A 27435-nucleotide genomic window follows, 5' to 3' on the forward strand; every position below is an offset into this window, starting at 1 on the left:
GAGTAATGTGACGTTAACATGTTGAATTACATACTGATCTGTAGTTTTCCATCTACTCAACGAAAAAACAGCAAAATTAAAAAATGGTGACGTTTGGAAATCTAACATTAAACACTGTACACTATTCTGGCTTCCCAAGGCCGTAGCCAGATTAAAATCATACTAATAATGATTTATTTAGGCTCTCTCACACATTGCTGCAAAATAAAATGAGTTTCATCTCTCTTGGTGTGCATACATTAAAAGTCCTGGTGATCAGAATGTTTTCTGTCGTTGCAGACTACAGCGATACCATACAGCTCAGTTCAACACCTTAGCTGTTAGTTAAACATGTTCCAATAGCTTCAAAACTACCAAAGACTTTTTTTTTCAAGGTGAGGCAAAGTAATAATAAAATTTTTATTATATAATAATAACATCGTTCTAATAAGGAATAATAGGTGTATGATGTTGAATAAAAGATCAAAATGATGTTCATGTAGATTTCTTTTTATTATTATTATTATTATTATTATTATTATTATTATTATTATTATTATTATTATTATGTCTCAGTTGTAAAACTGTAGGTGATGGAAAATGTTGGCATAGCTGAGAAATCGCCTCTTGTGATTGGAGATTTAATTTTGGTTTCTCAGGATGACAACTTGATCTTTTTTTTTTTTTTGTTTTTTTTATTTACAGAAAATAACCAAAACTGCATATTTATTTCATTTTTTTTAATTAATTCTTTCAATAAATGTTTTTTATAAAATTACAAAAATTTTTGATTTTAATTTTTTTGGAAGATAGTATATATATATATATATATATATATATATATATATATATATATAAAAACACATAAAAAGAGACGTTATCGCATAATACATTATTTGGTTGTTACAATAAAAAATAACAATTTCAAAGTATCTTACAAAATAAAAATAAGCTGGTCAAAAAGATATGAAGCAATACTATAATTTAACTTTACATGCAGCTATAGTGTGCTTTTTGAACAAGCATTTTAAGGCTCTTCTTTTAAAATGGAATTCTACTTTAATTTGGAACATGCTGCTATTTAGAAAACGCTGTAAATGTGAATTTACTTCTGCTTCCTGGTACCAACTCACTGGGTGCTGCAGTTCAAACTCGGTAGCCTAGCTGCAATCAGACCACGTGACCTGCAGCTTCCTGGATGCTGAAGTTACAGCGTTGTAAATATCTGCATAATTAACAAAGACACTAGTCAAGGAGCAAAAGGTTCTCTTCACAGCAAAAAGGGGGAGCAGTTAAATACGTGGATACCACTTCTTGGTGTAATTATTCAAGTGAACCACAGTATCTTAAAGAATCTTTGGCAGAGAATTCCCCCATGTAATAAACATTCAAAGAAATATGAGGATTACTACATTTTAAACTGCAGACTCATGCAGTTTTACTACAAGCTTGATCTGCATTTGTTTTCAACCCTTTGCTGGCAGTAAAGGGAATTGCCGTCACAATGTGTTAAACTTTGACGTGGGTACTGATATACGTTGTAGTTCATTCAGATATCTTTTTAAATTGGATAATAACCCATCAATACAACACTAGAGAAGCTAATGGGTGTCCCTTGACTACGGTTTTGGTTTGAGTAGATCATTTCCAGCCAATAGTCAGATTATAAATCGAAGGCACCAAGTTTGTTCGATTAACAGTTAACACTTATTGCACCTTTTTAAAGGTGTAATCTAGTTTGCAGAAATATAGAGATGGCCAGGTTGTTTTTACAATTTGTTGAGTTTCCTGTGAATTCAGTTTTGTGTGCTTCTGTGTCAATTATTAGATCTACATGCTGTATCAGATTGGATGCACACTGGCTACTGTATAGTGGTTTATAAGGCTAGATTATTTAAGTACCTAGGGACAGCATTATTTAGTGCACCCCCCACCCCCCAGTCCTTTTCACAGGCACTCAGTGTTATTTATATAAAAATATGTCTGGTCTCTACAGAGTGCTTTGTGAATAAGAACATTTGACAGTCATACTGTTATAATACAAAAGCAATTGCACTTCCAAATTATATTGCAGTATTCTCAATTAAACGAAACAAAAAAAAAATCAGTCGTAACAAAGGAAGAATTCTATTTTTTAAACAATGTAAAGTATCCACAATTTGGTCCACAGATTTAAAAAAAAAAAAAAAATGAAACTTGTACTTGTTGACTAACACAAGGGGGAGCAGTTCACTCTCCATGCCTCAAGCCTGCCCTGGACTGGAGGGAGCACCCTTCAGTCTCCATGCCTCTGCCCTGGACTGGAGGGAGCACCCTTTCTCTTAGGGGGTGAGGGAGCAGTTCAGTCTCCATGCCTCAAGCCTGCCCTGGACTGGAGGGAGCACCCTTTCTCTTAGGGGGTGAGGGAGCAGTTCAGTCTCCATGCCTCAAGCCTGCCCTGGACTGGAGGGAGCACCCTTTCTCTTAGGGGGTGAGGGAACAGATTCACGCCTTGTCCTCCCTTTGCCAGTTGCTGAAATGTGTGGTTGTGGTATAAGCTGGATTACCCATAGATATGATGTGAATAAGCCACATGGGTTTATTACTTTTCAATGAAAAGCTTTGACTGTCTTTTAGTCATGTAAAAAAAACTAATTCTATTAACCATACCGTATATCTTGAACGTATAGCACCAATATGCTTGGAGATAATGTGTAATAACAAAAAACTAAATAAATCTACTATAAATAAATTAAAACAATCAACTGTTCCTGCTCGGATATAAGTTTATTTTATAAGAGGCAGTGTGTCTAGTGTTCGGAGCAAAGGGATGAAAGCCCAAAAGATGCGGGGAGCATTGACCAGCATTGACAAAATACTACTTTTCATAGTATTTGCACGTTTATGGAGCCAAGGAGCAGTTCTCGCCAGCGTGATCAATGCGCAGTTCTGTAATTTTATTTAATTAAACAGGATCTCGTTTGCAAGATCTTGTTTGCAGATAGTGATGCAGCGTGAATGACTGGATGGCTCCTGAAAACTATCAGAGAAAGATCCAGGGGTGAAAAAGTTTCTGTTGACAGATGGACAGTCTTTACTTTGTTTTGCGATTGTGTCCCTAACAGATTTAAAAAGACTCAACCCTGTACACGTTTGTTACATTTTCATATAGTTCTGGTTTAATGGTTTTAAAACCCGTATTGAAAAGACAGATGAAGATGGATCAGGGCCAGTGGAGGACCCTTTGAGATCAACCAAAGAAATCAGCAGAGGGATTTAAAAAAAAGTGTTGTCAAGGGGCTACCGAGTGTTTTCAATTGATAATTGTGTGGAACATCTTTGGACTGTCTTTAATGCATCATAATGTCATTGTGTCTGTAATGAAAAAATGGGTAATATCTCATTTTACAGGGGTTAGTCTTCTTTAAGGAATATGTTTATAAATTCTGTGACACAGAAAGCCACTTTTAGGGATCTGGCAACTCATTGTGGGAGACCTTTCCCGGGGCAACGGCCTGAAATGAAGGGGTACATCTTGAAAATATCACATTCAACCAGTTGCTTAACAGCTGCCAGAAAATGCTTCCATGCCTGCCGTTAAAGCCACTTGCTCGTAAGGGTTTGATAACTCAAGTCCGTAGTTCAATTTGAGTTCGACTGGATAAATCCTAATGAGAATGGCTACGCGGTATTGAGTATATTGCAGGAGAAGGCACTATTCCGTTACTGGTGATGTATCACCCTGCTCTTCTGTGCTATCCATCTCATTGTGATCATGCCTCTGATCTGTGTCGGCATCGTCCACTGGGATGTCCTCTTCATCGCCCTCTCCACCTTCGTGGTGGTCCGCTGTGCCAGCTGGTTCATCGTGCTCTAGGTTCTGACAGTTTCCCTCCCAATCCTCGCTCCTGAAGTCCCCATCTTCTGTGTAGGAGGATTCGTCAGTGGGGGTGGGCTCCTGCCTCAGCTCGGCCCCTTCAGAGTTGGGGTCCAGGTCTTTCCTGCAGTAGGCGTAGCGGTGGTTCATGTGCTGGGAGTAGGATCCAGAGTGAGAAAAGCGCTTGCCACACTTGTCGCATTGGTAGGGTTTTTCCCCAGAGTGAAGGCGGGAGTGCTCGATCAAGTGGTGCTTGTGCTTGAAGGCTTTCTTGCAGATCTTGCACTGGTGCGGTCGCTTCCCTGGAGGGGGAAAAAAAAGAGTTATTTCAAATAGATACTGGGGTCAGTTTTCCCACTGTGGGCAAATTATACACGTTATACATTTAGTATGGCATGGGCAATCCACAGTGGAAAATATAGGTCCTTATCCTTTCGTTTTGCAGTGTATATGCTTGTGCAGGACCTGGGTCTAATGATTGGTTTCAGGTGTTTAGAAGTTGTAAGGGTTTCTTTCCTACCTGTATGTTCGTACTTGTGACGAAGGAGTGAGCTGCTCTTCTGGAATGTTTTATCACATAGGTCGCAGGCGTAAAGGCCATCTTCTGTCTTCCTGAGTCGGTTTCTTCCCGGGCCACAATCCACATCTATCCCGTCCTCTAGTAACGATAAGTAGTCTAGGCAGCCTCTGTTTAGCACCTCTCCCTGTTTGTGGCAAAACAAAAAGGTTCATTTGTTTAAGGGTGCCACAAATCACAACTACTTCTACAGGTTGATTAGCCGATATTAGAACATATCAACTTAAGTGATCTCCCTTCTACTCCCATAGTGACTTTTTTTTGTCTGTTATGGTTTTGGAATTTCCCATTTAGCACTTTTTTAAATAAATAGTTAAAAATAAATAAACAGTGAGAAGTCACACTTAAGATCCCACGATACACTAGGGAATACCCACGCGGGTGATTATTTAACCAAGCTGCGCTGTTACATCCTGTAGGCAGATCAAAGCATTCTCATGTAACCAAATGTTTGGCATTGTGACGGCAGAGAGTTAACCAATGGACTCTAGTACAAGCTACGGTGCTCATTTTATACTATAAACCATATTCTGATTATTTAAATGGTCTTGCTACTTTCTGAAGGCACCAACTGGCATTTATTTTGAAATAACAATTGACTTTAGTGCTGTGGTCTTACCATAGCGGCTTGTCTCTCCTGTTGTATCCTTTTCAAAAGAGCTTCCGGATCTGCTTCAAACATATAAGCCATCTGAGGGAGAAAGGTCATTCCGGCAACCGCTGGGTTTAAGTCGACTCCCGGAAGGCCCTCATGGCCTGGGTTCACCAAGCCACTGGGCAACATAGAGTTAATAAAAGGAAAGGCACTGTAGACAGAGTTACGATAGAGAGAGTTCACTCCGAAAGAATGCGGCTGTATTATTGGCGTTCTCTGTCCTGGGAATGCGGTTCTGTCCTTCGCAGTAATTGGGGACGTGCTGTTTGTGCTTCCGTTTGTGTCTGATCCTTCGCCGGCTTCCTCTCTGGGTTTGGGTAAAGATAAGTCCAAGGGTTCCATCTGAGGTCCCCTTGAGGCAGGTCTCTCGCGAGCAGGCCTGCTCTTCTTTAGAGGTGGACAGATAGACAGATCCAGAGACGAGGCCTCCTCGTAGGTGGCAGCTGAACATCTTTTCTCAAGGTAGGAAGGAGAGCCACAAGCTAGCCTTTGCAGGGAATCTAGGTTCCGCAATTCCTTCACCGGAGCGCTTGCGGAAGTGGAATTATCCTGGGAAGATTCTGCCTGGAAACAAAGAAGGTTGGGCCTGGGTAAATTCGGAGACGAGGTGCGGGATGGAAATTGGTGGTGAGGAAATCTTTTGGGGTCTTCTGAAGAACCGTTTACCATGGTGTTGGTATTGAAACCTTTCTGGCTGTCTTGAACTAGGTTGCTTTTGATGGAGAAGTTCAAAGCACGAGAGTCGTCCTTTTCCCTACATTCCCTGGGGCCCTTAAATGCCTCCACAGCCCCTCTATTCATCTTACAGAGGTACTTCTCATGCTGATGCAGTATGGCTCTGTTTGGGAACGGCTGAGAACACCATCTGCAGGGGATGACACTTGGCTGGGGCTCGACCGGGTCTGATGGCTTGCGGTTTGGCTCGGGCTTCTCCTTGTGCATTTGCTCCTGGCACTCCTGTAAAACCTTTCCCATCCCTCTGGAGGAGGTAAAATCTGCTGACTGACCATAGCCACTCCCCTGTAGTATTGCACTCACCATGTGTTCATATTCTCTCCCTGGATTTAAAAAAGGCAAGAGTGGCACACAGTGAGGGAGTTTCTGGAGTGTAGGGATTTCTAGACCCATATCCCTGCTCACCTGTACGCCTGCATTGTCCTTTGGAGAGTCCTCAACGTGCTTGTAATCCAAGGATCGGTCTTGTATCCTGAAAGGGTAGGATGGGTCAGAGAGGGACTCCCTTAAGCCTCTTTTGGCCCCTCTTGTGGGTGTCAGGCTCAGGGGCAAAGAGGGAGACTTGGGCGATAAGCTGGCTGTCATTCCACCATAGACCCCGCCATTGGTGCTCCCTCCACTTAGGCATTTCTTACTGCTGAGATGGGAGCTGTATGATCCAGAATGTGAAAATCTTTTCTTGCAGTTGGAGCATTCATAAGGTTTCTCCCCTGCAAGGCAACAATAAATAACTTTTCAGGCACCGTTTCCAAATGTAAAGCCAATCCAATTTCACAACTCAAAGTCAAGTACTGTCACTTATTTCAAACACAAACGAAACATTTGACAGGCTTTCAAAATAAGTTCAGCCGTAACTTCTAATACACCAAGCAGAAATTCTGAGGGGAGGAAAAAAAAAAAAAAATGAATTGAAGTAGACATCATTGTGTTAGTCAAATGCCTATCACTGTTCAAGTTAGTTGACTTGACTCGCGTTTGTTATTCTCAAGGTCTCAAAGATTAAACCATGCATGTCAAAGTGCACATGGCCAGTACAGTGCGTCTGATTTTATATTTATTTACTTTACTGCTCGGAGGGGTTTGTTACTTGATACATGATGCTTCAGTAACCCCACACACGCGCAATAATCCTTGATGAGAATGTGTTACAGAGCAGTGTGAGGTCTATTCAGCCTTTTTGAAAATGAGATACTGTAGTCTGTAATAATATTGTGCAACTCTCCTGTGCACTTACCGCTGTGAATGCGAAGGTGCTCTTTCAGGTGATGCTTGTACTTGAAAGCCTTGCCGCACTGCGAGCATTTAAACTTCCTGTTCTCTGTAGATTGCTCAAGTCCTGGGAGCTGAGGGGCGAAAAGGGTCAAGCTTTAAATTAGTTCAGTCTTGTTTCTGCAAGCTGTATAGCATGCACTTGAGAGCCTTGTCTGTCTGTGCAAAGTGTAAGTGGTGAAATAGAGAAAGTGGATGCTGGTGCATGAAACTTTGGTACAGAAGTGTTATGCTAATACCAAAAAAAGGCTATAACTAAATGAGGTATGCTCTTTCTCTGTTCTTGAAGTGAACTAGCAGGATGCAATGTTAAGATTATTCTTCGCTCTTTGAAATCGGATCACATTGCAACATTAACAGAGTTGAAACAGTACGCATTACAAATGAGCAGGTCCCCTTACCTGGCTTTGTGCTTGGCTGTGTAACTCCATATGCCTCTCCATCTGTGCATGATAGGAGGCGCTGTAGCCACACAGTGAGCAAACCAGACTGCTGTCCTCCCGCTTGTGACAGAACCTAATGTGCTCTCGTAGGGAGCCGTCCCTCCGGTATCCGTGGTTACAGTATGGGCAAATCGGAATACCTTCAGGGTTCCTTGGCGAGGCTTCTGAAAGAATAACACAGGAAATGGTGAAATATGGTTGTGAATATGTATGGTAGAATTTGCCATATGTACATAATTGAACCTGTACTGTATAATACATGGAGAGGGCTTTATTGCATATTGCGATACTACAGCCCACTGCGTTATGTTGCTTTCATTTTAGTTGCTTTATCTGCAGAGCAATGGGTGGGGTTCAACCACACTCAAAACCCAACTTCAAACACTTCCCCAGTGAGTACTTAAGGTGTTTGTCATTCACAGTTATGGGTAGAGTATGTGGTGAGATTTTTTTCTGTCTTCTCCAACGTGGGTCCGAACATCTGTCTCATTCGCTTGAGAAGGGAGGGGTGGAAAACGATAAGATCAATTTTATACAAGGGTGTTTCTATTAAACATGGATACTTGAATCTCCAATATTAAGGGTTTTAACTTCAGTGTTTTTTTTATTTTTTTTATTTAAGGGAAATTCTGACAGCAGCCAATTGCACAACTAATAATGAAATAATTCCAGTAATTCTTAACTAATATATATTGTTGCTGTAATTTATTGCTCTCAGTCTGTGAAAAATGCACATTATGGTTAAGTTAAATATTGAACGCTCCTTGCAGAAACTTCAATACTGTACTTCCTAAAGTCTATGAAGGAATCTCGGTCGCCATCAAAAACACATCAGTTATAGGAAAAGCAGTGATTAGTATTCAAATCCGAGCCAGTGCGTCTAGCTTCTGGGAGTTTGAGTCACTTTAATGAAAATAAATGGCAAACATGTAGAATATATATATATATATATATATATATATATATATATTAAAAAATGCGCTCAGGAAGAGTCTAATAAAATGATAAGTTCAGAATAGTTTTTTCCTGCAAGGACTCCCAGAAGCCACTCACGTGTGCTGGGTGCGTTCCTTCAAGACTACAAGAGATTGTGCCAATTTTATTGTTTATAAACGCTATGAAAAAACAAAAATCAAATCCACGTTTGCTGTAACGTGTGCCTCTTTCATAGGAAATGTGAGTCCTGTGGAGTGATACATGCTAGGTAAGGTTTATGAGACTGTTGTGTTAATTATGTGTAGTTTAAGAAATCCTTCACACTTTATTGTTGAGGGAGAAGTCCCCATCACCCAGTGATGTAAGTGTGTGAATTGGAATTGATTTCACAGACATTGACGCAGACTCCTAGTCGCTGAATGTGTTCCGTTTCTTTGAGAAACCTTTATAATTGTGCATGGAAAGCTCTGGCTGCACTGGTACGTTACCATTGCCCTCCGAGACGTCTCTCACAGGGGTTCTGCAGGGGAGGAACGCCTCCTCTGGAGCTGCCGGGTAGATTATGGGGGTACCGTTCTGTTGTAGACGCTCTGGTAAGCTGGCCGGACTGAGCGAGTCTCTCTCCAGCCCTTTCAGATAACGGAGCCCCTCCAGCTCTGACTCCTGTGCCCGGTCTTCACAGGGACCTAAAAAACAAAGATCATTTGAAGCATCATTCAGGCACTCGAAAGGGGTCTTCAAAGTGTACGTTGTATTTTTCTTTGCAGTGCCGGTCTCACTTATGAAACTCTGATGCCTATACTCGTCCGCCTTTAAGATTTATTTATAGGCAGGTATTCAGTTTTAAAACCAGACAAACTGGCCTTACATCACCTTTTTAAAATTGAGTACCAATCAGTGGCAGATAACTTCTGCATTGAGTGTTTTAAAAGCCGTTTTGGAAGCGAATTTTCCTCTCATCTGGGCTGTGTTTGCTGCTGCAATGTAAACGGACAATGAAAATATATCAGCAAGCCCCTAGAAACTGCAGGTGGAACTGGAGATGAATGCTGTGAAGATATGTTCAAAATTACCACAAGAGGGGGTGCAGCTCTAATTTCTGCCCCCTCTGAAATTGTTGCAACCTAGTAAATGCAAAAGTACCTGTTGCAGAGGGGATGGAAATTACAGCTGCACACCTATCATTTTTCAAACCGCCTCACTTCAGGGTCTTGTAAATAATTATTTAAGTAGAAACGGCAATAGAGAATGAAGAAGAACCCACATAATAAGATTGTGAAAATGTAGCTAGTATACTGTGTTTTTAGCCTGGATCTCTGGCTTGATAATATGCTATGGTATTGTTGCATTGAAAATTAATTGCAGCAGTATTTCTAGACACATAACAGGTGCTGTTAATTTTAATAACCCGTGGTGGGTCGTAATATCATTCTTTTATGCTAATAACGGTGGTGCTTTCCCCCAGTGTTGATTTCCGGACTCACTCAACATTACTGCCTACAGTAAAATACTTTCAAGTGAACCAGGTTTAGACATTCTAGCACGTCGTTATGTGGAACCGCCACTCTTTATATCATTCAAATAGACCCTAAGCCATCTCAAGTGTACACTGAGAAGGCACTAGCCAAAAGCGTTGTCTATTTAGTAACTTTTACCTTCTGCTTTTGTAAACTTGCGAGTTAAGTAAACAGTCAGAATATACGTCCCTTTGTGTGCTGCAACTTCAGCCTTGCAGGAGGCACAGTAAGTGTTCTGCTATAATATTCATCGTTCCGGGTTTACCATGAAGTTGTTGGGACATGTGTTCATCCTTCTCTGGCCAGTCCTGCTCCTGCTCTCCTGCACTGGGCTCTGGGCTCAGGCTCCGGGTGCGGGGATACTCGGATGGGCTGACTGGCTCTCCACCGTCAATGGGATTAAAGCTACCAGGATCCTGACTGTCTTTCTTCTCCATAGCAGACTGGGTTTCCTCATCTTCCCCCTCAGATCCCAAGGCTGGCAGCTTCTCGAAGGTGACTGCGGAAAGCAAGAAGAAAACAAAGGTTCTGTTACGGGGAATCTCCTGGTGGATGGCACTGTTGATGGGCTGAATGGCGTTTTCTCCTTCTCAAACTTTTCTTATGTTCTAAAATAATAATTTGTAACCCAGTAGACTTTATCATACAGTATACTGAAAATAATACCTAATATTGTACTTCATACTGCAATGTATATGTCATTGTAATTTAAATTCCCGCTTTTGTTGTGTTACTGTAGGAATGACATTAAGCATTAAGCCCTTAATGCTTTGGAAACACTTCTGTGTGTGTGGTAATGGAGCAGCCTACAGCGCCAGCAAACTCCTATGATTTGTGCTTTTAGGTTTTTACTGCACTGAGTTTACGTGATTCATTCAGTAGCGTCAGTCTTTCTATGTAAAAGAGGCAACTGTGTGAAAAAGCTCACATCTTGGACCCCTGAGGACAAAGCACTACCAGCTCCTTCCCACATGCGGAAGAATTGAAAAGTGCAGCATCAAACTCTGGGTTGCAAGCCTGCCTTCCTTCTCTAGAGCTCCACACCTACACTGTCTCACCCTCTTATCTCTAATCTACCCAACACAGAGACATGATGATGGAGATGCTGTGTCATATTTTTATATACAGAATATGTCAAATATTATTATTCTTATTATTTTTAAATTGGTGATCAGTTCTTAAAATAGAATATCTAATGTTCCCTCGCCACAGAAACTCCACACTGCAGTGAAGGAGAACGGAAAGTCTTGGTCGTCCTCCGAGCCCCAAGCCAATCGCTCTTTATACCCAGGACTCGGGAGCTCCACAGTGGATGCCTGCAAGCTTCCGGCCCCTTGAGGACAAAAGCCAGCCCTGCAGACTTCGATTTTGATCTCTTAGGGCGTCTGGCCAGTAGGGTCCTCTGTAGTGTGTTGAGGTGACTCCCTAATCTAGCGCCAGATCAAATGCAGCACCCTATGAAATCCTTAGCAAAGGTGATTTTGCACAAGCAGCTAACCACACGCACACAGTCGCGTCTTTACCAGGTGAGCCTCCCTGGGACCCCTTTGTGAGAGAATTGAGAACGGGTACCGAAAATCTGAATGCATTGATATTTATTAGTTTCATGGACAGAGCCTTCCTTTATTATGCCAACAAAAGCTCTATGCCTGGACCATCTCGGGGGTAGTTTAAATGATGTGTTCTTAAGTAACCTGGACTTGCACAACATTGAAAAATTACAGTCACAGTGCACTCTTTGATAATGCAAAACCCAAGGAAGGATATTCACAATCCACAGTGACACCTTGTTCATTTTTTCCCGGTTGTGTCAATATTGTGCAACTGAAAGGACCACAAAATGCACACTATTGCACAAGTAACAAAAACACTGCTACAGTTTTTATTTGTTTTTTTTTCCTGGCACACCAAATTATTTCAAACTCTTCCTTTTACAGCTTTTGAAGACTCCTTTTCAGTTTTACACTGAATAGATATAGTTTCTTGGTGTCTGTTTCCTCCATTCTCCCACAGTTTAGACACCAGCTCACTCTATGGTATAATTATTTCATAAAACAAGCACAGCTTTATTGCTCACAAAATTAGAGTGAAGATGGCCAGGAGCTGTCCTCTCATGTCTCTGCAAAAGAGGAAGAGATCACCTCACTCCTGGTCTGCCTGCCTGTCATTCAGTCCTGGGCCTCTCTCAAGCAGAGATTGACAATTGTGCTGAATTGTGTGGCGTTTGCTTAGTGATGCTGAATACGCTCCACCACTACAGAAATCTGCATGCTCAGCAAGTTCCTGTGAAGCTGGATTCAAACGCAGAGGTGCCAGTGGTTTTGCCCTCTGTGCCACCTAGTACCCACTAATGGCGCAAACATTATGCCAATTAAACTGAAAATAGCAATCTTTCGGGAAAGCTGTGGTGACGTTTTGTTTTCTGTTCTGATATTGGGTTCTGTTGGCCAAGCTTTTACCATGTTTTCATCTAAGTCAAAAGTGATTTGAAATGTTTGTTTTCATCAGTTGGATAAAAACAATTTGAATTGGGACTGGCATTGCTGCTTGCTGTAATTAAACAACATTGTGATTATATATATATATATATATATATATATATATATATATATATATATATATATATATATATATATATATATATATATATATATATATATCTATTTTATGGAGTTAATCCCTACCTTTATATAGCAGGGTAACGTATCTCGACTTAGATGAGGAGTCAAAAATGTATACAATGGATATGTGACCACATGATTAGTTCGTGAAGAGGTGGAACTTCTCCACTTTAAAAGGGTGTTATCTATACACTGGTGCTAATCAAGCACATGCTAAAACCTTGAAGAGGTGAAATTTCCGTGTGTGTGTGTGTGTGTGTGTATATATATATATATATGTTCGGGCGATTTTAACCTTTGCATTGTAGTCTGCAGATGGAGCTGACAGTAGATAGGAAACCACACTGGTATTAAAAGGAGATGAGAAACAGTGCAGACATGATGCATGTGATGGCAGTAATCCATGTTCTTGTATGACCCAAATATTTTGAAAGTATGGAGGAGCAGACACAGCTGAATAACCACTTCATCGCCAAAGCGTTGCAAGTTTACTTGCATGCAGTTTCAGTATGAATGTGGTTCAATATAGGCTTTTGTGAATTTGTAAAATATCGACTGGGGTCGTTGCCTTGCTCTGGGTTTGCAAGCCAGCCAGATGACAGAATTTTCCGAAGCGCAACCTCATTGTGGTACTGAAGAATTGCTTGGAGTGGCTGGGTTTCTGAGTGGTGGAAAGTGAGCTTAGACCCCTTCTTCAGTCACTTTGCAGAAAGCTGTTTTTTTTAATGCTGTTTTGCTGTGGGACTGTAAACCGTATCAATTCAGGAACGTCAGTGGTGGTCGGCAACAGGTTCACTATGACGCATAAGATATTGTCACCCCTGTTTAGTGCTGAAGCCACAAGATCAAGCATGTTTTCCAGTGCTGGTCTTGTGATGTAGTTATGGGAAAGCTAGTGTGATATATTTCCATCAGTCCATTTACAGTGCAATTAGTACAGTACCATGATTTAATGAAAACACATTTGTTTATACATGAGCCCTATTCAAAAAGCTGTAGCTCACTTAAACAACTCTTTTGAAATGCTCTTCAAGAAATTGGTATAGAGTTAGATTATTAACACATGTTACAAGCGACCCCAACCCAGGGAGCCATTACTAAACCTCAGGTTCCAAAAAGAAACAACAAAACTAAGAGCAATCTGGTGTGTCAATGATAAGTACAGAGATCAGGGATGAGAATGCTAACAGCCTGGATCCAGAAACTGGATAACACAGGTATATATCACAAAGAAAATTGGGTAACATTTACTAGGTCAAAAATCGATTTTTGTAGACAAAATCTCAGGGCACAGACAGCTCCTCTTCCACAGGCAGACAGAGACTTGAACTGAGCATGTGCCAAGTGAGTGACATCACCCTAGCTTGCTTCTGACTGGAGAAATTCAAGGTATCCCCAGTCTGCCCAACCCAAACGCAATCCGAAAAAAGGCTATAATACAAGATTCACCATGTTGAGTGTGACGGACGGACAGGCGGACACAATAGACTCTGAGAGAGGGAGCCCTTGTCAAAACGTTCTTTTTAGATCACTAATGATAACGATACCGTAGTTCTAGAATCATAGCTGTCATTTCTAATAATAAGCCAAGATATATATTTTTTTTGTTTAAAAAAAAAAAAAAAAAAAAAAAAAAATCGCAGAAACATTGACTAATTGTTTTAAAGTTCATCGAGATTCAAATATTAGTAAACTGAAACTAAGATCGCAAACTGTGACAGTTCAAAAGACTGTGCAATATGTGAAAAAAATGTAAGCGAGAGTAATAACTAAATTTAATTACAAATATAATCCTGTGACACTAAAGAGCAATAACTATGTTATATAAGAAAAGCACAGGCCTAGTTTACAATGAAGCCACGTAGCCCTATTGTGAAACAAAACATGATTAATATAACATCATTATTATTATTATTATTATATTATTATTATTATTATTATTATTACTTTCCTTGCTGGCACAAAAAGCAAGATTTTTTTAAATGGCAGAAAGGGTGACATTTTCTCCAACAAAATGGCGGCTGATTTTCAGCACACAGAGATGCTGTAAGTTTTCACAGTGTGTACTCCTCTGATTCGACCTTTGCTACCACTCCACTGTGGTGGTGTTGGTGGCATCCTGCATTGCTGTCTGAAATCGTTTCTGTCTCGCTGAAACTACATACAAATCTCAAGCGGCCAGCAACACTTTTCTACACTTACAACAATAGAAGAAATAGGCCTGGATATCTTGCTACCGTTTCTACAGCATTGCACAGAACAGCTTTTCATCAGTTTTTCTATCCAGTTTGTGAGGCATGCTGTACAAGTGGACAATCCCTCATTTGCAGTGTGAAATTAGCCCCTCTTATTTGTGAAAGGAAAGTAAATCATCAAAATTATAATACTAGCAACTAGCTGAAGGCCAATTTATTGTTCTGTATTGTAATTGTTTTAATATTTAAGAAAATTGTTATTGACAGGTGAAGTTACTAAAGTTTAGCCCTATATATATATATATATATATATATATATATATATATATATATATATATATATATATATATATATATATATATAAATGTTTTCCTGTTTCCTCTTATTTATATAAAGTATAACAGGGTAAAAAAAAAATTGCACTGAACGTGTAAAAATTTTTGTGGGTGTGAACCTAAATGAAAGACGACGACAATTATTTGCTGAAGAATATATTTGATGCTGCTGCTGTATGATGTTATTACAATGTTCTCAATGCTGGTAAACGCTGATACAAAATAAATACAGAATATCTCTAGAGTAATACTTGTAGAACAGTGGAGATATTGTACACAAGCATTGATAATTCATGATAAGCAATTCCTATGCGCTGTACAGCATATGATTTTAATTCAAAGCACATGTAGATGACGATAACAACAGCCCGTGTTATGAGCCATCAAAGTAAAAAAAAAAAAAAAGCATACTAATATTAGGGTTTGTGAGTTAAAATATCAAATAGATATCGATGGCTGGTTTCACAAGCAGAGAACAGCATTAAACTCTAACCAGTTTACCTAAAGTAAGATTAGTCAGTCCAAGATTAGAGCTAATAGGGGCTGTGAAACCAACTGTTGATGCATAAAAAGTTCACAATCTAGTGGAGTGTGTAATCTTCACATATTTGTGTATGATTACAGACAGTACGACATGAGGGTTAATATTGAAATTATTATTATATTTTTTTTGCTTTGGGTTTAGAAAAGCCATTTGTATCAGCTATATATATATATATATATATATATATATATATATATATATATATATATATATATATATATGTGTGTGTGTGTGTGTGTATATATATAAACCATAGGGTTTGAATTACAGTGAGTAAGATCTTTACACTTGCATTGAAAGAGAACTGTGCCGTTTAAAATGAGCAGTCCTACACCACAGCACACCTACACCAGCAGGTTGAAGATGCATGTTTAAATAAAGCGCAGACACACTCGCCAAATACAAGGCTCAGCATCATAAAGATGGCCTGAGCAATAATGACTGTACACCAATTAGCCATGTCAATCTGTAAGCACTGGAAATAAAATAGGGGTGTTTTTGATATTTGTTTTACATATTTTTTCATTATATATATATATATATATATATATACACACACACACACACACACACACACATACGTATATGTGTGGTATATATGTATATATGTATATATATATATATGTGTATATATATATATATGAGCCAACTTCTCAATATTTTGGTATGTTTAACAGATCTTTTCATGCCTCACTTATTTCTATTCAAATTAATTATATGAAATTTCATGCAACTACAATTCAAACGCTTTTACAGCAATTTTACAGACATAGTAATATAATTTTATGGGGTGTGTATATATATATGGGGTATATATATATATATATATATATATATATATATATATATATATATATATATATATATATATATTATATACCTCAAAAAACATGTAACACATTTCTGAAAAAAAAACAGCACTGTTTTCATTTGCTAAAGAAAAACTTCATGATTGTTATTGGGTGTTTGCAAACCAGAAACTCGAGAACAGACTGCAAACCTTCCTTAGAAAGATATGATAAGAGAGTACCTAGGCTTATTTTATATTAAAATAGGATTTAACATTATAGTAGACTCTCGCTTCTCAGATCCTATCTGTATTGTATAAAAAGTTTGTAGTCTTCCATTTCTGATGCGCTCATAACCTGTTTAATTACAGAGTATATCAGAAACAGAGACCACTGTAAATGTTTTGGGTTAATTACAGGTACGTTAGCTGATTCTACAACGTGTTTACAATTGTGTTAGATTAATTAGTACTTGATCTGAGGACTTTGTGCGAGTGGCTCTCCATTAACAGCATGTATTTAGCAATCACGGGACAGTGTGCTACTGTAAATGCATTGAGTAAAGATCAGTGCCGGCTCCATCTGCATAAGCGTTTACTGTCATTTTTCAATGAGCCTGTATTGATGTTTAGTTTATACAGCTGCTATCTGCATGCATGTCGTTATAATGGTGATATAACGTTATAACAGTTTTGCATTACGTTATTGATGCACAAAAAACTCAACACGATCCAGATCACGATGCTATAAGAACGACTTTCGCACTACAACATTTACCAAAAAAAAAAAAAAAAAAAAAAACAGGAAATAAAAGTTTTGACCCATTTAAACAAAAAACAAAATAAAACACGGGGACATTTTAAAATGAATGTAATTCCAATACCAAATGAAACCTCAGTACTCACAACAGACGATATAAAAGCAAAACTAGCAATAGCTGGACTGCACTGACTTATTTCTGCAGTTTAACCCACTCAGTGTTCTAACTGTGGGGCCACAAAAGGCAAAATATTATGAAACCCGAGCACCACAGAAGGGTCCCATGGCTTTAAAACAGCCACATCACACAATTACCTGCACAAACAAGATGCGCTCTGGAATACAGTCTGAGGGTTTGAGCTGGTCTGAGACGCAGCGATCTGATCAGCACAGCGGCCTACTTTACACTCTGCTCGTTGATCACAGTCAAGTGTACGTGGCCACTGTTATAAATACACTTGCTTTTCGTGTTGGGTTCTATTGCGACTTCTGTTACAATTGTAAACACAGTTTGTAACAGTACAAAACTAGCCAATAAATAAAAATACTAAGGAGCGGGTCAGAGTACTTGGAGGTAGGCCGGGGGTCCTGTTTTAAAGTACGCCAGCTCGGTTTGTAACAACCAACTGTGCCAGAGCTGTCATCTTTCGGCCTAAACGCTTCTGGTAAGGCGTTAGGGTCAAAAGTGGTTTTATCACGCAAATCCTGTCCATGTACTGTAATATTCCAATAAAATGCTATAGCAAAATGGCAATTGTAATATCATAATCCATAGCTGTTAACGTGAGCATTATTAACATGTTCAGATATTGTATTGTAACAGAAGCCAAAAGTGTTGCCAGATTTGTGTTGCAGTGCTGGTTAAAATGTTCTTGTAATCCATAAGGTTACCTGGGTGTTTTCCTCTGCCTCAGATTTCCTGTTTCTTTTATTAAAAACGAAATAAATTCAGTGACAAACATTTTGACTTGGACGACATTGAAAAAGAAACGTTTGTCGTTGAATGTAATCCGTTTGCTGTTTCTGAATTTCGCACTAGTGTTTTATAGTTGTGGATGACTGGGTAGTTTAATTCTCTTAAAATGGTGTTTGGTTTTGTTTTTGTTTTGTTTTTTCCCTTCCAAATATTTGCCTTCAAAATAGTTTCTGAATAATCTAACCCTAATGAAAATATATCGTAAATAATGTGTGTGTGTGTGCGCGCGTGCGTATCACATATGGTATTCAAATGATGCATATAATCCTATAATCAACATTCACAAACTCAACAGGCTTATCAAAGACGCAAAAATAGCTGCAAGCTATTTATTTATTTTTCTATTTTAAAAATACGAATTTGGAGCCACTGTTTTTGGCTTTCACGATGAGTGCTTGCATGCAGGTTTGGTGTGCGTCTGTCTTTTCATCAAGTGGTTTTCCTGGCTCTGATGTTGTGTGTTCAGAAAACATTTAACCCAGAACTTTTTGCTTACCTCAAAAAAGCGAGACAACAGGACATTAACTAGCAAATTTTTATTTATTACCTTTTAAGTTACCATACACCACCACATATTACAGCTTGTATTAACCTTTATTAAGCATTATGCTATACAACTACTTTTAAAGTGTGACTAACACGTCTTCTAGTCTTTTGTGGTCATCTGAAGGTAGCATACACTATAGTAGCATATGGCTGGAGTTTACTGTAAGTGACTTCACTAACTGTGCAAAAATGCATTTGAATTTACTGTATATGCAAATCATGCAGCTGGCACTATGGAATATGTGTCAACATGTAATCAGAATGAACAGATCTGAACACTTGATAGATTCTTAACACATTTGGATTAATTCCTATTTAATCTAAAGGAATTATCTTTTAAAAGAAATGAATTGGCCTGCTGATTTACACACATTTTTTCCAGCAGGATTAAACATTTTAAATATACCGCAATATGTTTGTTTTTACTTTATTTAATATGTAATAGTTCATGTATTACTAAGGGATCAATTTATTTGAATCTGACTTTTAGCAACAAAAGCGCCAGTCATATATGTAATGAAATTGAAAATATTGCACCAGCCATCTTATGTATTAACTGTACAGCTGTGGATAAAAGTTTTGCATCACCTAGAATTTTAGGATTGAGACATAATTAATAAAAAAAAAACAATATGAAGATTATTTAGATCTGTGTATTTAACATCATGTAATTAAATAAACTACCAAGTGATATCGCAAAAGGTCTACTGGAAGCCATAATAGCAGCGCAGTATTTCATGTTAGATTTTGAAATGTCACATTTTTCAATTGTTTTCCGTTGCGTGTGTGGAAAACTGCAAAGCGGAATGTAATTCAATATGTTAACGTGACATTATTCAACAGGTTTCATTTGATTTTAAGAAGCAACATTTTGTTAATTCTATAGGGTGATGCAAAACTTTTGACCATAGCTGTAGATACAATGTAATAACATTGGTGTGTGTGTGTATGTGTGTATATATATATATATATATATATATATATATATATATATATATATGCATACACATACACACACACACACCAATATTTCTGTAATAAACTTTCTTTATTTAGATATATCAGATGAAGAGTCACAACTTAAAATTGGATAAAATCGAAATTCCGATTCTGGTAATTCATGTAATAAAATAAGCACAACATGAAACCAAAACCTGTTTTTTTGCTTGCCTTTCAGTTCATTCCAAATTCGATCTGCTATACTTGTACACATGTGCATTACAAAAACACCTGCTTTAGAAGCCTATCTACACACACCACTCACTAGTAAAGTCAGGAAGAAGAATTTGGTATTACCTTTTAAGGAAGTACAAAGGGAACAACAAGTCTTATTATTTTGCCTTTCTGGTCTGCTCCGACCTGCATCGATCAGTTTTTTAAGTATATATGTATTAAAAAAATAAAAATAAAACAGAATTACTTGAAGTTGCTGCTCGAAATTCTGCTTATGAGTCAGAGCTACCACATCTGTCAGAAATAATAAACACCTCCTACTCACTCACACCAAAAGAGCACAGACCCCACCTCCCTTAATATGTCCTCGCTAACTCAAGACGTGTAGCTTGTGTCTGAGCACCACGGTGTAAGCCTAGGAAAGCCCCAAGAGGAGAGGGTGGGAGGCAGAGAGAGAATTGAGAAATCTCTAGGTGCACCAGCAGCAAAACAACTCCCTTGTGCAAAATCTGATTCAAGGATTAAGAACTGGGACACCATTGCATGACCCGGTTGGGCTTGTTTATTATGACAGTGCCATGATGTAACCCAGGCCTCGGCATGTCACAAGCAAAACAGCTATGCTCGCATTGTTCACTTTTTCAGCGTCAATATAAAAAGTTAGCAGCAATTGAGTTTTCACTAGGCATGAACTGAAAACTTGCCCTTGTATTGGAGCAAGTCGGTGCCACAAATGAGTGTGTGATCTGCAGCACCTCTATATTGGCAACACTTTTAACAGTGCTGCTTTTAAAGATGATGATTGTTATTATTATTATTATTATTATTATTATTATTATTTGTGTGTTTGTACATGTTTCTTAGGCTGTCTGGTATGATTTGATAGAAACAGCTGCATTTTAACAGTATTTTTGAGCATTTTGCAGCACTGTGAGTCTCCCTGGATTGCATAAGCCACCTATGCATGGGATGGGTATCCCAGGATCTGCCCTAAAAAGTGCTGTAAAATACTCAAAAAAAACAAAACAAAAAAAACAAACCTAAATGCTAATCCTTGACCTGGTTGATTAAATCAGTAACGAGTCATTAAAATATTTGATACAGTAACGTTACATTAAAATATTTGATACAATAATGATACATTAAAATATTTGATACAGTAACGATACATTAAAATATTTGATACAGTAACGGTACATTAAAATATTTTGACGATTTTAAACGCACAGGGTGGTTATCTTTGAAATGGGACTCTCCAAACGCGATTTCAATTATGGGTTCAACAGAAAAACAAAACTGAAATAATAAAAACCAAAATGAACCCACGGATTTACAGAGTCTTTACCGACACAGCCCCGCAGTCTGCAGCGATCCATAAAACACACTTTACTGCCTACACAACGACCAAAACCTAGTGAAAGTGAACACTTGAGAGAAGTCTCTGTATTGAATGTTGCATAGTTTGATATGCTCGTGCTTTTTGAAATCTTAATAAAAGCTATGTGCAATGTAGCTTATCGTGGTGTTGGTTTGTGATTTGCAAACGCTCACCGATATCTTTGGCATGTCTGACCAAGTTGTCCAAACCACTTCATTTCTTGCCACGTATCTGATGCATCTGCTCATGCATCCAACTGCATGTTTTTTATCATCCTGTATTAAAAGTGCATTACCCCAGTGCTGCAAACAAACCGGCGCGGTGTGTGTCCATGTGGTCTGCACAGTGACAAGGCTTCATAGCAAGCCCCCTGTCTCTTCAGGGTTTGACTGGCTTTTTATATAGTGCAAGCACAACCATGCATTTATAATGCGTGATAAACTGCGCAATTCAAATTCAAGGTGTAGTTTGACTTGTATCTCTTATTGATCTGAGAGATGTCATCTTGTGTAGATTCTGTCTGGTCAAACTGCTACAGTGTAGATCTGTGCTCCATGTTCTATGCACAGGGTCCACTGTAGGCACAGGACTGACAAATCCTTAACAGCCACAGGCTGTTTCCTTAACACAGTCAGCACTCACAAATCCAACCCTATAAAATTGTGATGTCACTGATGGTTAAACGCGTGTGACTCATATCTGATTATTTCATTTTGGCCCGTTCCAATCCCTTCTGTTTTTCAGGGAACACAAAAAAGATACAATGTCAAAAATACATACAATACAAAAGGACTGTGTTTTAAAATAAGTAGGCTTCCATTTAGATGTATTGTAGTTGCTTTTGTTGGTACGGTACTATATTTTCAACAGAAAAAAGTATTTTCATTCAGAATGATGTGATTCTTAAGAGACGACACATGGACTGTAATGCAGTACATACTTTTAAATCCGGTACGTATCGAAGCAGTATGTAAAATGAACAGCAGAATGAAATCAAAATGTTACCCATGCACAGAGCTGCGTACAACGTAAAAGGCAATGCAACTTAGCAAAGCATTAAAAAAAATAACACAATTTCCAGAATTAAAACAGTATCCAAAGCCAGTATTCAAAAGTGCGCAATACAGTGCTCAATGAGGCCCTAGTGTCACAGATCGCTTGCTAATGAAAATGCACAAAAGCAACTAAAGATTTAAAAAAAATAAAAACAAGTACATCACAGTATCTAAAACTGTTTATTGATGAACTGTTTTACACTACAGCATCTGGTCTCGATCGCTTTGCTGCATTTTCGTCAGGTGAAGCTAGAGGAAGCGTTGTGCAACTGCATAATGCAAGACAGACTGATTTGCGCAGGCAAGAAATAACAACAACAAAAAAAACACAGGCTGTGACGGATAATCAAATAAACTGTAACACTGAAGAGATGAGCTTTGTATCAGAAATCGCGTGTGATGGGTAAGTGCATTTTGAAATATATATATTGAATATATATATATATATATATATATATATATATATATATATATATGGGACTTGATGTGTTTCTTAATACAAGGACGGTAAAACGTGACTGACATGTATCTGAGTGTCATATATATCCAAGTGCTGATTGTACATAAGAAGATTCCTTATAAGCCCTTGCTAAAATGATGCATTCTCCATGCTGCTGCTGCTCATGTGAATTGCTTTATCATGACAATGCCTCAGCAGAGCCATTGACAGCAGTGTCAGCACAATGGAATTGGAACCCAGGATTGCACATAGAGAGAGTGGTTCTGAAATAGCGGGTAGAAATCAGGCTTTAACCCCAAATCCTGGGTGAAAGTTAAAAAAATAAAAATAAATCTATCTCCAGTATTCAATAAGAATCTTTTTATCAGTGACAAACTGTGTTGTTTTTTTTATGGCGTGGACCAAATGGAGCTAAGGATCAAACTCCTGATTTACTAAGAGCCCAGCAGTGACAGGCTGAGTGAATTAGCCCACTGTAAATACAAACCCGATCTTGCATGAGTAACAGCCCGCTTCACTGCCTACCGCTCAGCTATTGACTGCCCTGGCTGCTGAAATACCTCCTACAGGTACTGAAATGACACAGTGCAGAGGAAAAAACAAACAGGGAAACCCCCCGTGTGGAAACTGAACACTGCAGCTACAAGCCTCTGAAGTGGCTTTGTATAAAATTCAACTGAACTCAGCCGGGACGCTCGGTGTACTTCTAAAGCAAACACAAATCAACCAAAGAAAAAGGAAAAAACGCCCTGTCTAGGCATCTGCATCCTTACTGCGCTGTGATGTCTCCTTGTCTGTTTGTATTGAAACGGCCCTTGTGAAAGTTTTCTGTGGTCAATATTTATTATTTGCATAATTCGCCTGGATGCTTTCACACACTTTGCCGCGCTTTTGCCATGCTTTATCGTGCCCCCCCCCCACCTCTCCAGTGCTGTATCCTGCTCCCCAGTGCTGTACCCTGCTCCCCAGTGCTATACCCTCTTCTCCACACTTTTACCCTTACAAAAGAGAAATTTGGTAGACACGAGGCATCCACAAGCTTGTTTTAATTGTATTATTTGAAACAGGACACTTCTTTAAGTTACTATGCGGCACTGTACTGAAAAAAATGATTTTTGCAAGCCAGCATTCTCCTTTGCAGCTACATAACACACGGGGGCCATATTTACAAAGCGTTCACTCCCAGTCTTTAATTCATTTCCTATGTTTTGAAAGGAGAAGAAAATGAATGCTAATGTTACAAAACGAAAAACAAAACCCTGGAGGACTAAAAAGGACACGTTGGAGTCTCACGAGAAAAGGTTGTTTTTGCTGATAAAGAAAGCCAGCACCTTATCGAAACGAGAATCAAAAAGTTATTTTTGTTTCTAATGAGGAAATGTCAAGAAGAGAAGAAAAAAAAAAAAAAAGCTTGATCAGAGAGAGAAAAGGAGATAATATTTTAGCCACAATTGACAACAAAGTCAGTTTCATTTCCTGTAAAGTGCTGTGCTGGCGAATCAGCCCAGCCTAGGTGCATGTAGCAGCTGGAGCAGAGGCTCTAATCTTATTCTAATTAATGTCGTTTCACTGAGCCTCATTAACCCATTTTCATTTATTTTTTGTGATACATTTTGTTTAAGTTTCTGGATTGTCAGCACGTAAGACCTAGAGAGAAGCTGTTCAATCTTGGTGATGAGCACCCTTTCTCTTAGGGGGGTGAGGGAGCAGTTCAGTCTCCATGCCTGAAGCCTGCCCTGGACTGGAGGGGGCACCCTTTCTCTTAGGGGGGTGAGGGAGCAGTTCAGTCTCCATGCCTGAAGCCTGCCCTGGACTGGAGGGAGCACCCTTTCTCTTAGGGGGGTGAGGGAGCAGTTCAGTCTCCATGCCTCAAGCCTGCCCTGGACGGGAGGGAGCACCCTTTCTCTTAGGGGGTGAGGGAGCAGTTCAATCTCCTTGCCTGAAGCCTGCCCTGGACAGGAGGGAGCACCCTTTCTCTTAGGGGGTGAGGGAGCAGTTCAGTCTCCATGCCTCAAGCCTGCCCTGGACGGGAGGGAGCACCCTTTCTCTTAGGGGGTGAGGGAGCAGTTCAGTCTCCATGCCTCAAGCCTGCCCTGGACTGGAAGGAGCACCCTTTCTCTTAGGGGGGTGAGGGAGCAGTTCAGTCTCCATGCCTCCAGCCAGCACTTGAAAAACTTTAAAGGCCTCGGTTTTAAACTGTAGTTTCTGTTGCACCCACCTGAGATAAAAAAAAAAAAAAAAAAAAAAACACCAAAAAACTCATTTGTTACGGGTTCGTAGCGTTCTTTAAACCTACGATTGAAAACTTTTCAAAACCATTACATGTACACACAGCATAGAAATTCAATACCATTTGTATTTTCCATTGCGGGCCGATGGTTTCCACACCTTCAGAATGCTGTGTCACCGTTTGCGAAACACAAAGACAGAGAAAGAGAGAGTTGCTAATACTAGGGAAGCTTGAACCACAACACACCACCCACCCTTACGTTAACTTTCCAATATACACAGAGACCGGCAGGGGAATTCACTTGACTCAGTCAGGCAATGTCAGACTGCCCACTGAAATCTGAACCGATATAATCGCACTTCCACCCTTCTCCACCAAGAGCGCTGTCGCACTCCTTGCACTACCCACAGATAATGTTCTGTTTTGAAGCATCAATCTGACAACAGTATAAAACTTTCAAGAAACTTCTTGTTTGGACTTTTATACAGCTATTTTATCGTGTGTAATACGAGGAACGCTATTCATAAAGTATTGACGTCTTCTATGTCTAGTGGAAAATTAAAAACAGTTGGCATGTTGCATGGATCACATCGTTTTGACTGGGTTTTGGTGCCTGGCCTTTGGACAGGCAAGGAGGCAGTTCGACAGCCAGCTCCCCTGGAGAGGATGAAAACGAGGTGGAGGCTGAGGAGAAGGAGCTCAACTCAAAGCACGGCACAGACTGCATGAGACAAGGGTGGCCAATCACGGTCCTGGAGGGCTCTTCCAATCCGGGTCTTTGTTCCAACTCTGTTCAAAATTGTTTAATTAAACCTCTGTCAAGATCCTAGTTCATGATATCATTGTACATATAAAACCTGGGGTGGAATAACGGCCCTCCAGGACTGTGATTGGCCATCCCTGGCATAATAAGCAGCTTGAAATTGACCTGGCTTGAATACTATTGGTAGCTGCCACTGATTGAGTAAACTGTAGGATTTTGGGCAGTAGAACAGCACACCTTCGTGCATTTTCACTTTGAAGTGCTGGCAGAAAAGAGCAGTAGATTAGAGGCAGGACCACATGCTTGTAAAACCACGAGATTTAACTGGCAACCCCCACACACACGGCATGAGACTGTCGGAGGGATTGTCAAGGGATGGCTAACTGTGATTTATGCCCCTGCGGAGAAAACTGGGCTTCAAACATAAAGATACTCCGGTCTGAAGGACTTGGAAGCGCTACAGAAAATTCCATCTGATCCTGGAGCTCAGCTCTCAAGCCGTTCTTTAATGCAACAGTTTGATACCATCTGCATTTTATACATGTGTAATGTCTTAGCTGTTTAATATCCATTTATAAAAACTTTCTACTGCTGTCTCAGATCATTGTTTACCCATTTATTTCAGCTTCTCCTTTTAGAAAGCCTCTGAAAATGTATTTTTAAATGACCACTAGCGGGTGTGAAGGAGTACATTCTACCCACCCCCCATCCAACACACACACACACACACTGCAACCGTGGCAACAGGGAGTTAGTAAAACTGAATATAGTTTTGCTGCTGTGCAAACTCTTCTTTTGTGTATTCGTAATTACATTCGCCAGCATGCTAGTCAACTTATTGTGACCATTGTTCCCCGAGTCCCTTTGAAGTGGTGATAAAATGTTGCGCGTTTGCACTATTGCATTTACTGTTGTTTGTGGTAATGACATTTGCTTGGCACACTTATTCCTGAAATACGATGACGGCTCAGTTTTTTGATGACGTTTTGGAGTAGTATCTGCAGAATGTTTGTGTGAGCGGAGACAATGACCCACCATGAGTCACAGATTGTAATTGTGATTTTGTGCAAGAGGACACTTATTCATAGTTATGTGAAAACTTTCCCAAGATTCAAGTATGTTTCACATTGATTACAGCCTTTTGCAATCTGCCTTACTGTTACAGGCGATACTGGGATAGCAGGAATTAATTAATTGTTGGTTTACTGTACTGAGAGAGTCCCGGTCACTCTACTAAACTTAACGTGAGACTTTATTCTCATCATGGTAACATTTTAACCAAACAATGTTACCGACAGACAGCCTGGGCACCTATGTAGGGCTTGAGTTTTTTTTTTTAGTAAAATGCTTCATTGTTTTAATACTAGAACCTTCAATTAGAATATTATTGACATTGTTTTCTTATGGGCACTGTACCAATTTCTTTTTGTGTATAGTTATATATATATATATATATATATATATATATATATATATATATATATATAATATATATATATATATATATATATACGTTAAAATGCTTTAAATTAGACCCTGGAGATAAAAGGCATGCATTTGCATTGCGAAGAAATTCATTTATTTATAAGGCAACTTATAAAACAATTTTTCTGAGGGCTTAGAAGCGCAGGGAATGATAATATA

At 39.2% G+C, this 27435-nt stretch overlaps 1 protein-coding gene across 2 annotated transcripts in view; it reads right to left on the reverse strand.

Moving 5' to 3' along the window:
* Nucleotides 1–2384: 2384 nt before the first annotated feature.
* The window catches only part of LOC121307162 (zinc finger E-box-binding homeobox 2-like), a 42902-nt gene continuing 17851 nt past the window's right edge, over nt 2385–27435 (reverse strand). Inside the window, exons 1-8 of one of the 2 annotated variants that reach the window (XM_041239298.1) lie at nt 20029–20555; nt 10233–10466; nt 8939–9136; nt 7473–7678; nt 7037–7145; nt 5032–6512; nt 4356–4539; nt 2385–4137 (exon numbers count right to left, since the gene is read on the reverse strand). In XM_041239298.1, the coding sequence (XP_041095232.1) occupies nt 3674–4137; nt 4356–4539; nt 5032–6512; nt 7037–7145; nt 7473–7678; nt 8939–9136; nt 10233–10404 (2814 nt within the window). In that variant the 5' untranslated portion in view covers nt 10405–10466; nt 20029–20555 and the 3' untranslated portion in view covers nt 2385–3673. Of the gene's footprint in view, nt 4138–4355; nt 4540–5031; nt 6513–7036; nt 7146–7472; nt 7679–8938; nt 9137–10232; nt 10467–20028; nt 20556–27435 lie in introns of those variants that run through there. The other variant, XM_041239297.1, reaches the window with a different exon arrangement.

Source organism: Polyodon spathula, chromosome 53 (assembly GCF_017654505.1).
Source record: "Polyodon spathula isolate WHYD16114869_AA chromosome 53, ASM1765450v1, whole genome shotgun sequence".
Lineage (NCBI taxonomy): Eukaryota > Metazoa > Chordata > Actinopteri > Acipenseriformes > Polyodontidae > Polyodon > Polyodon spathula.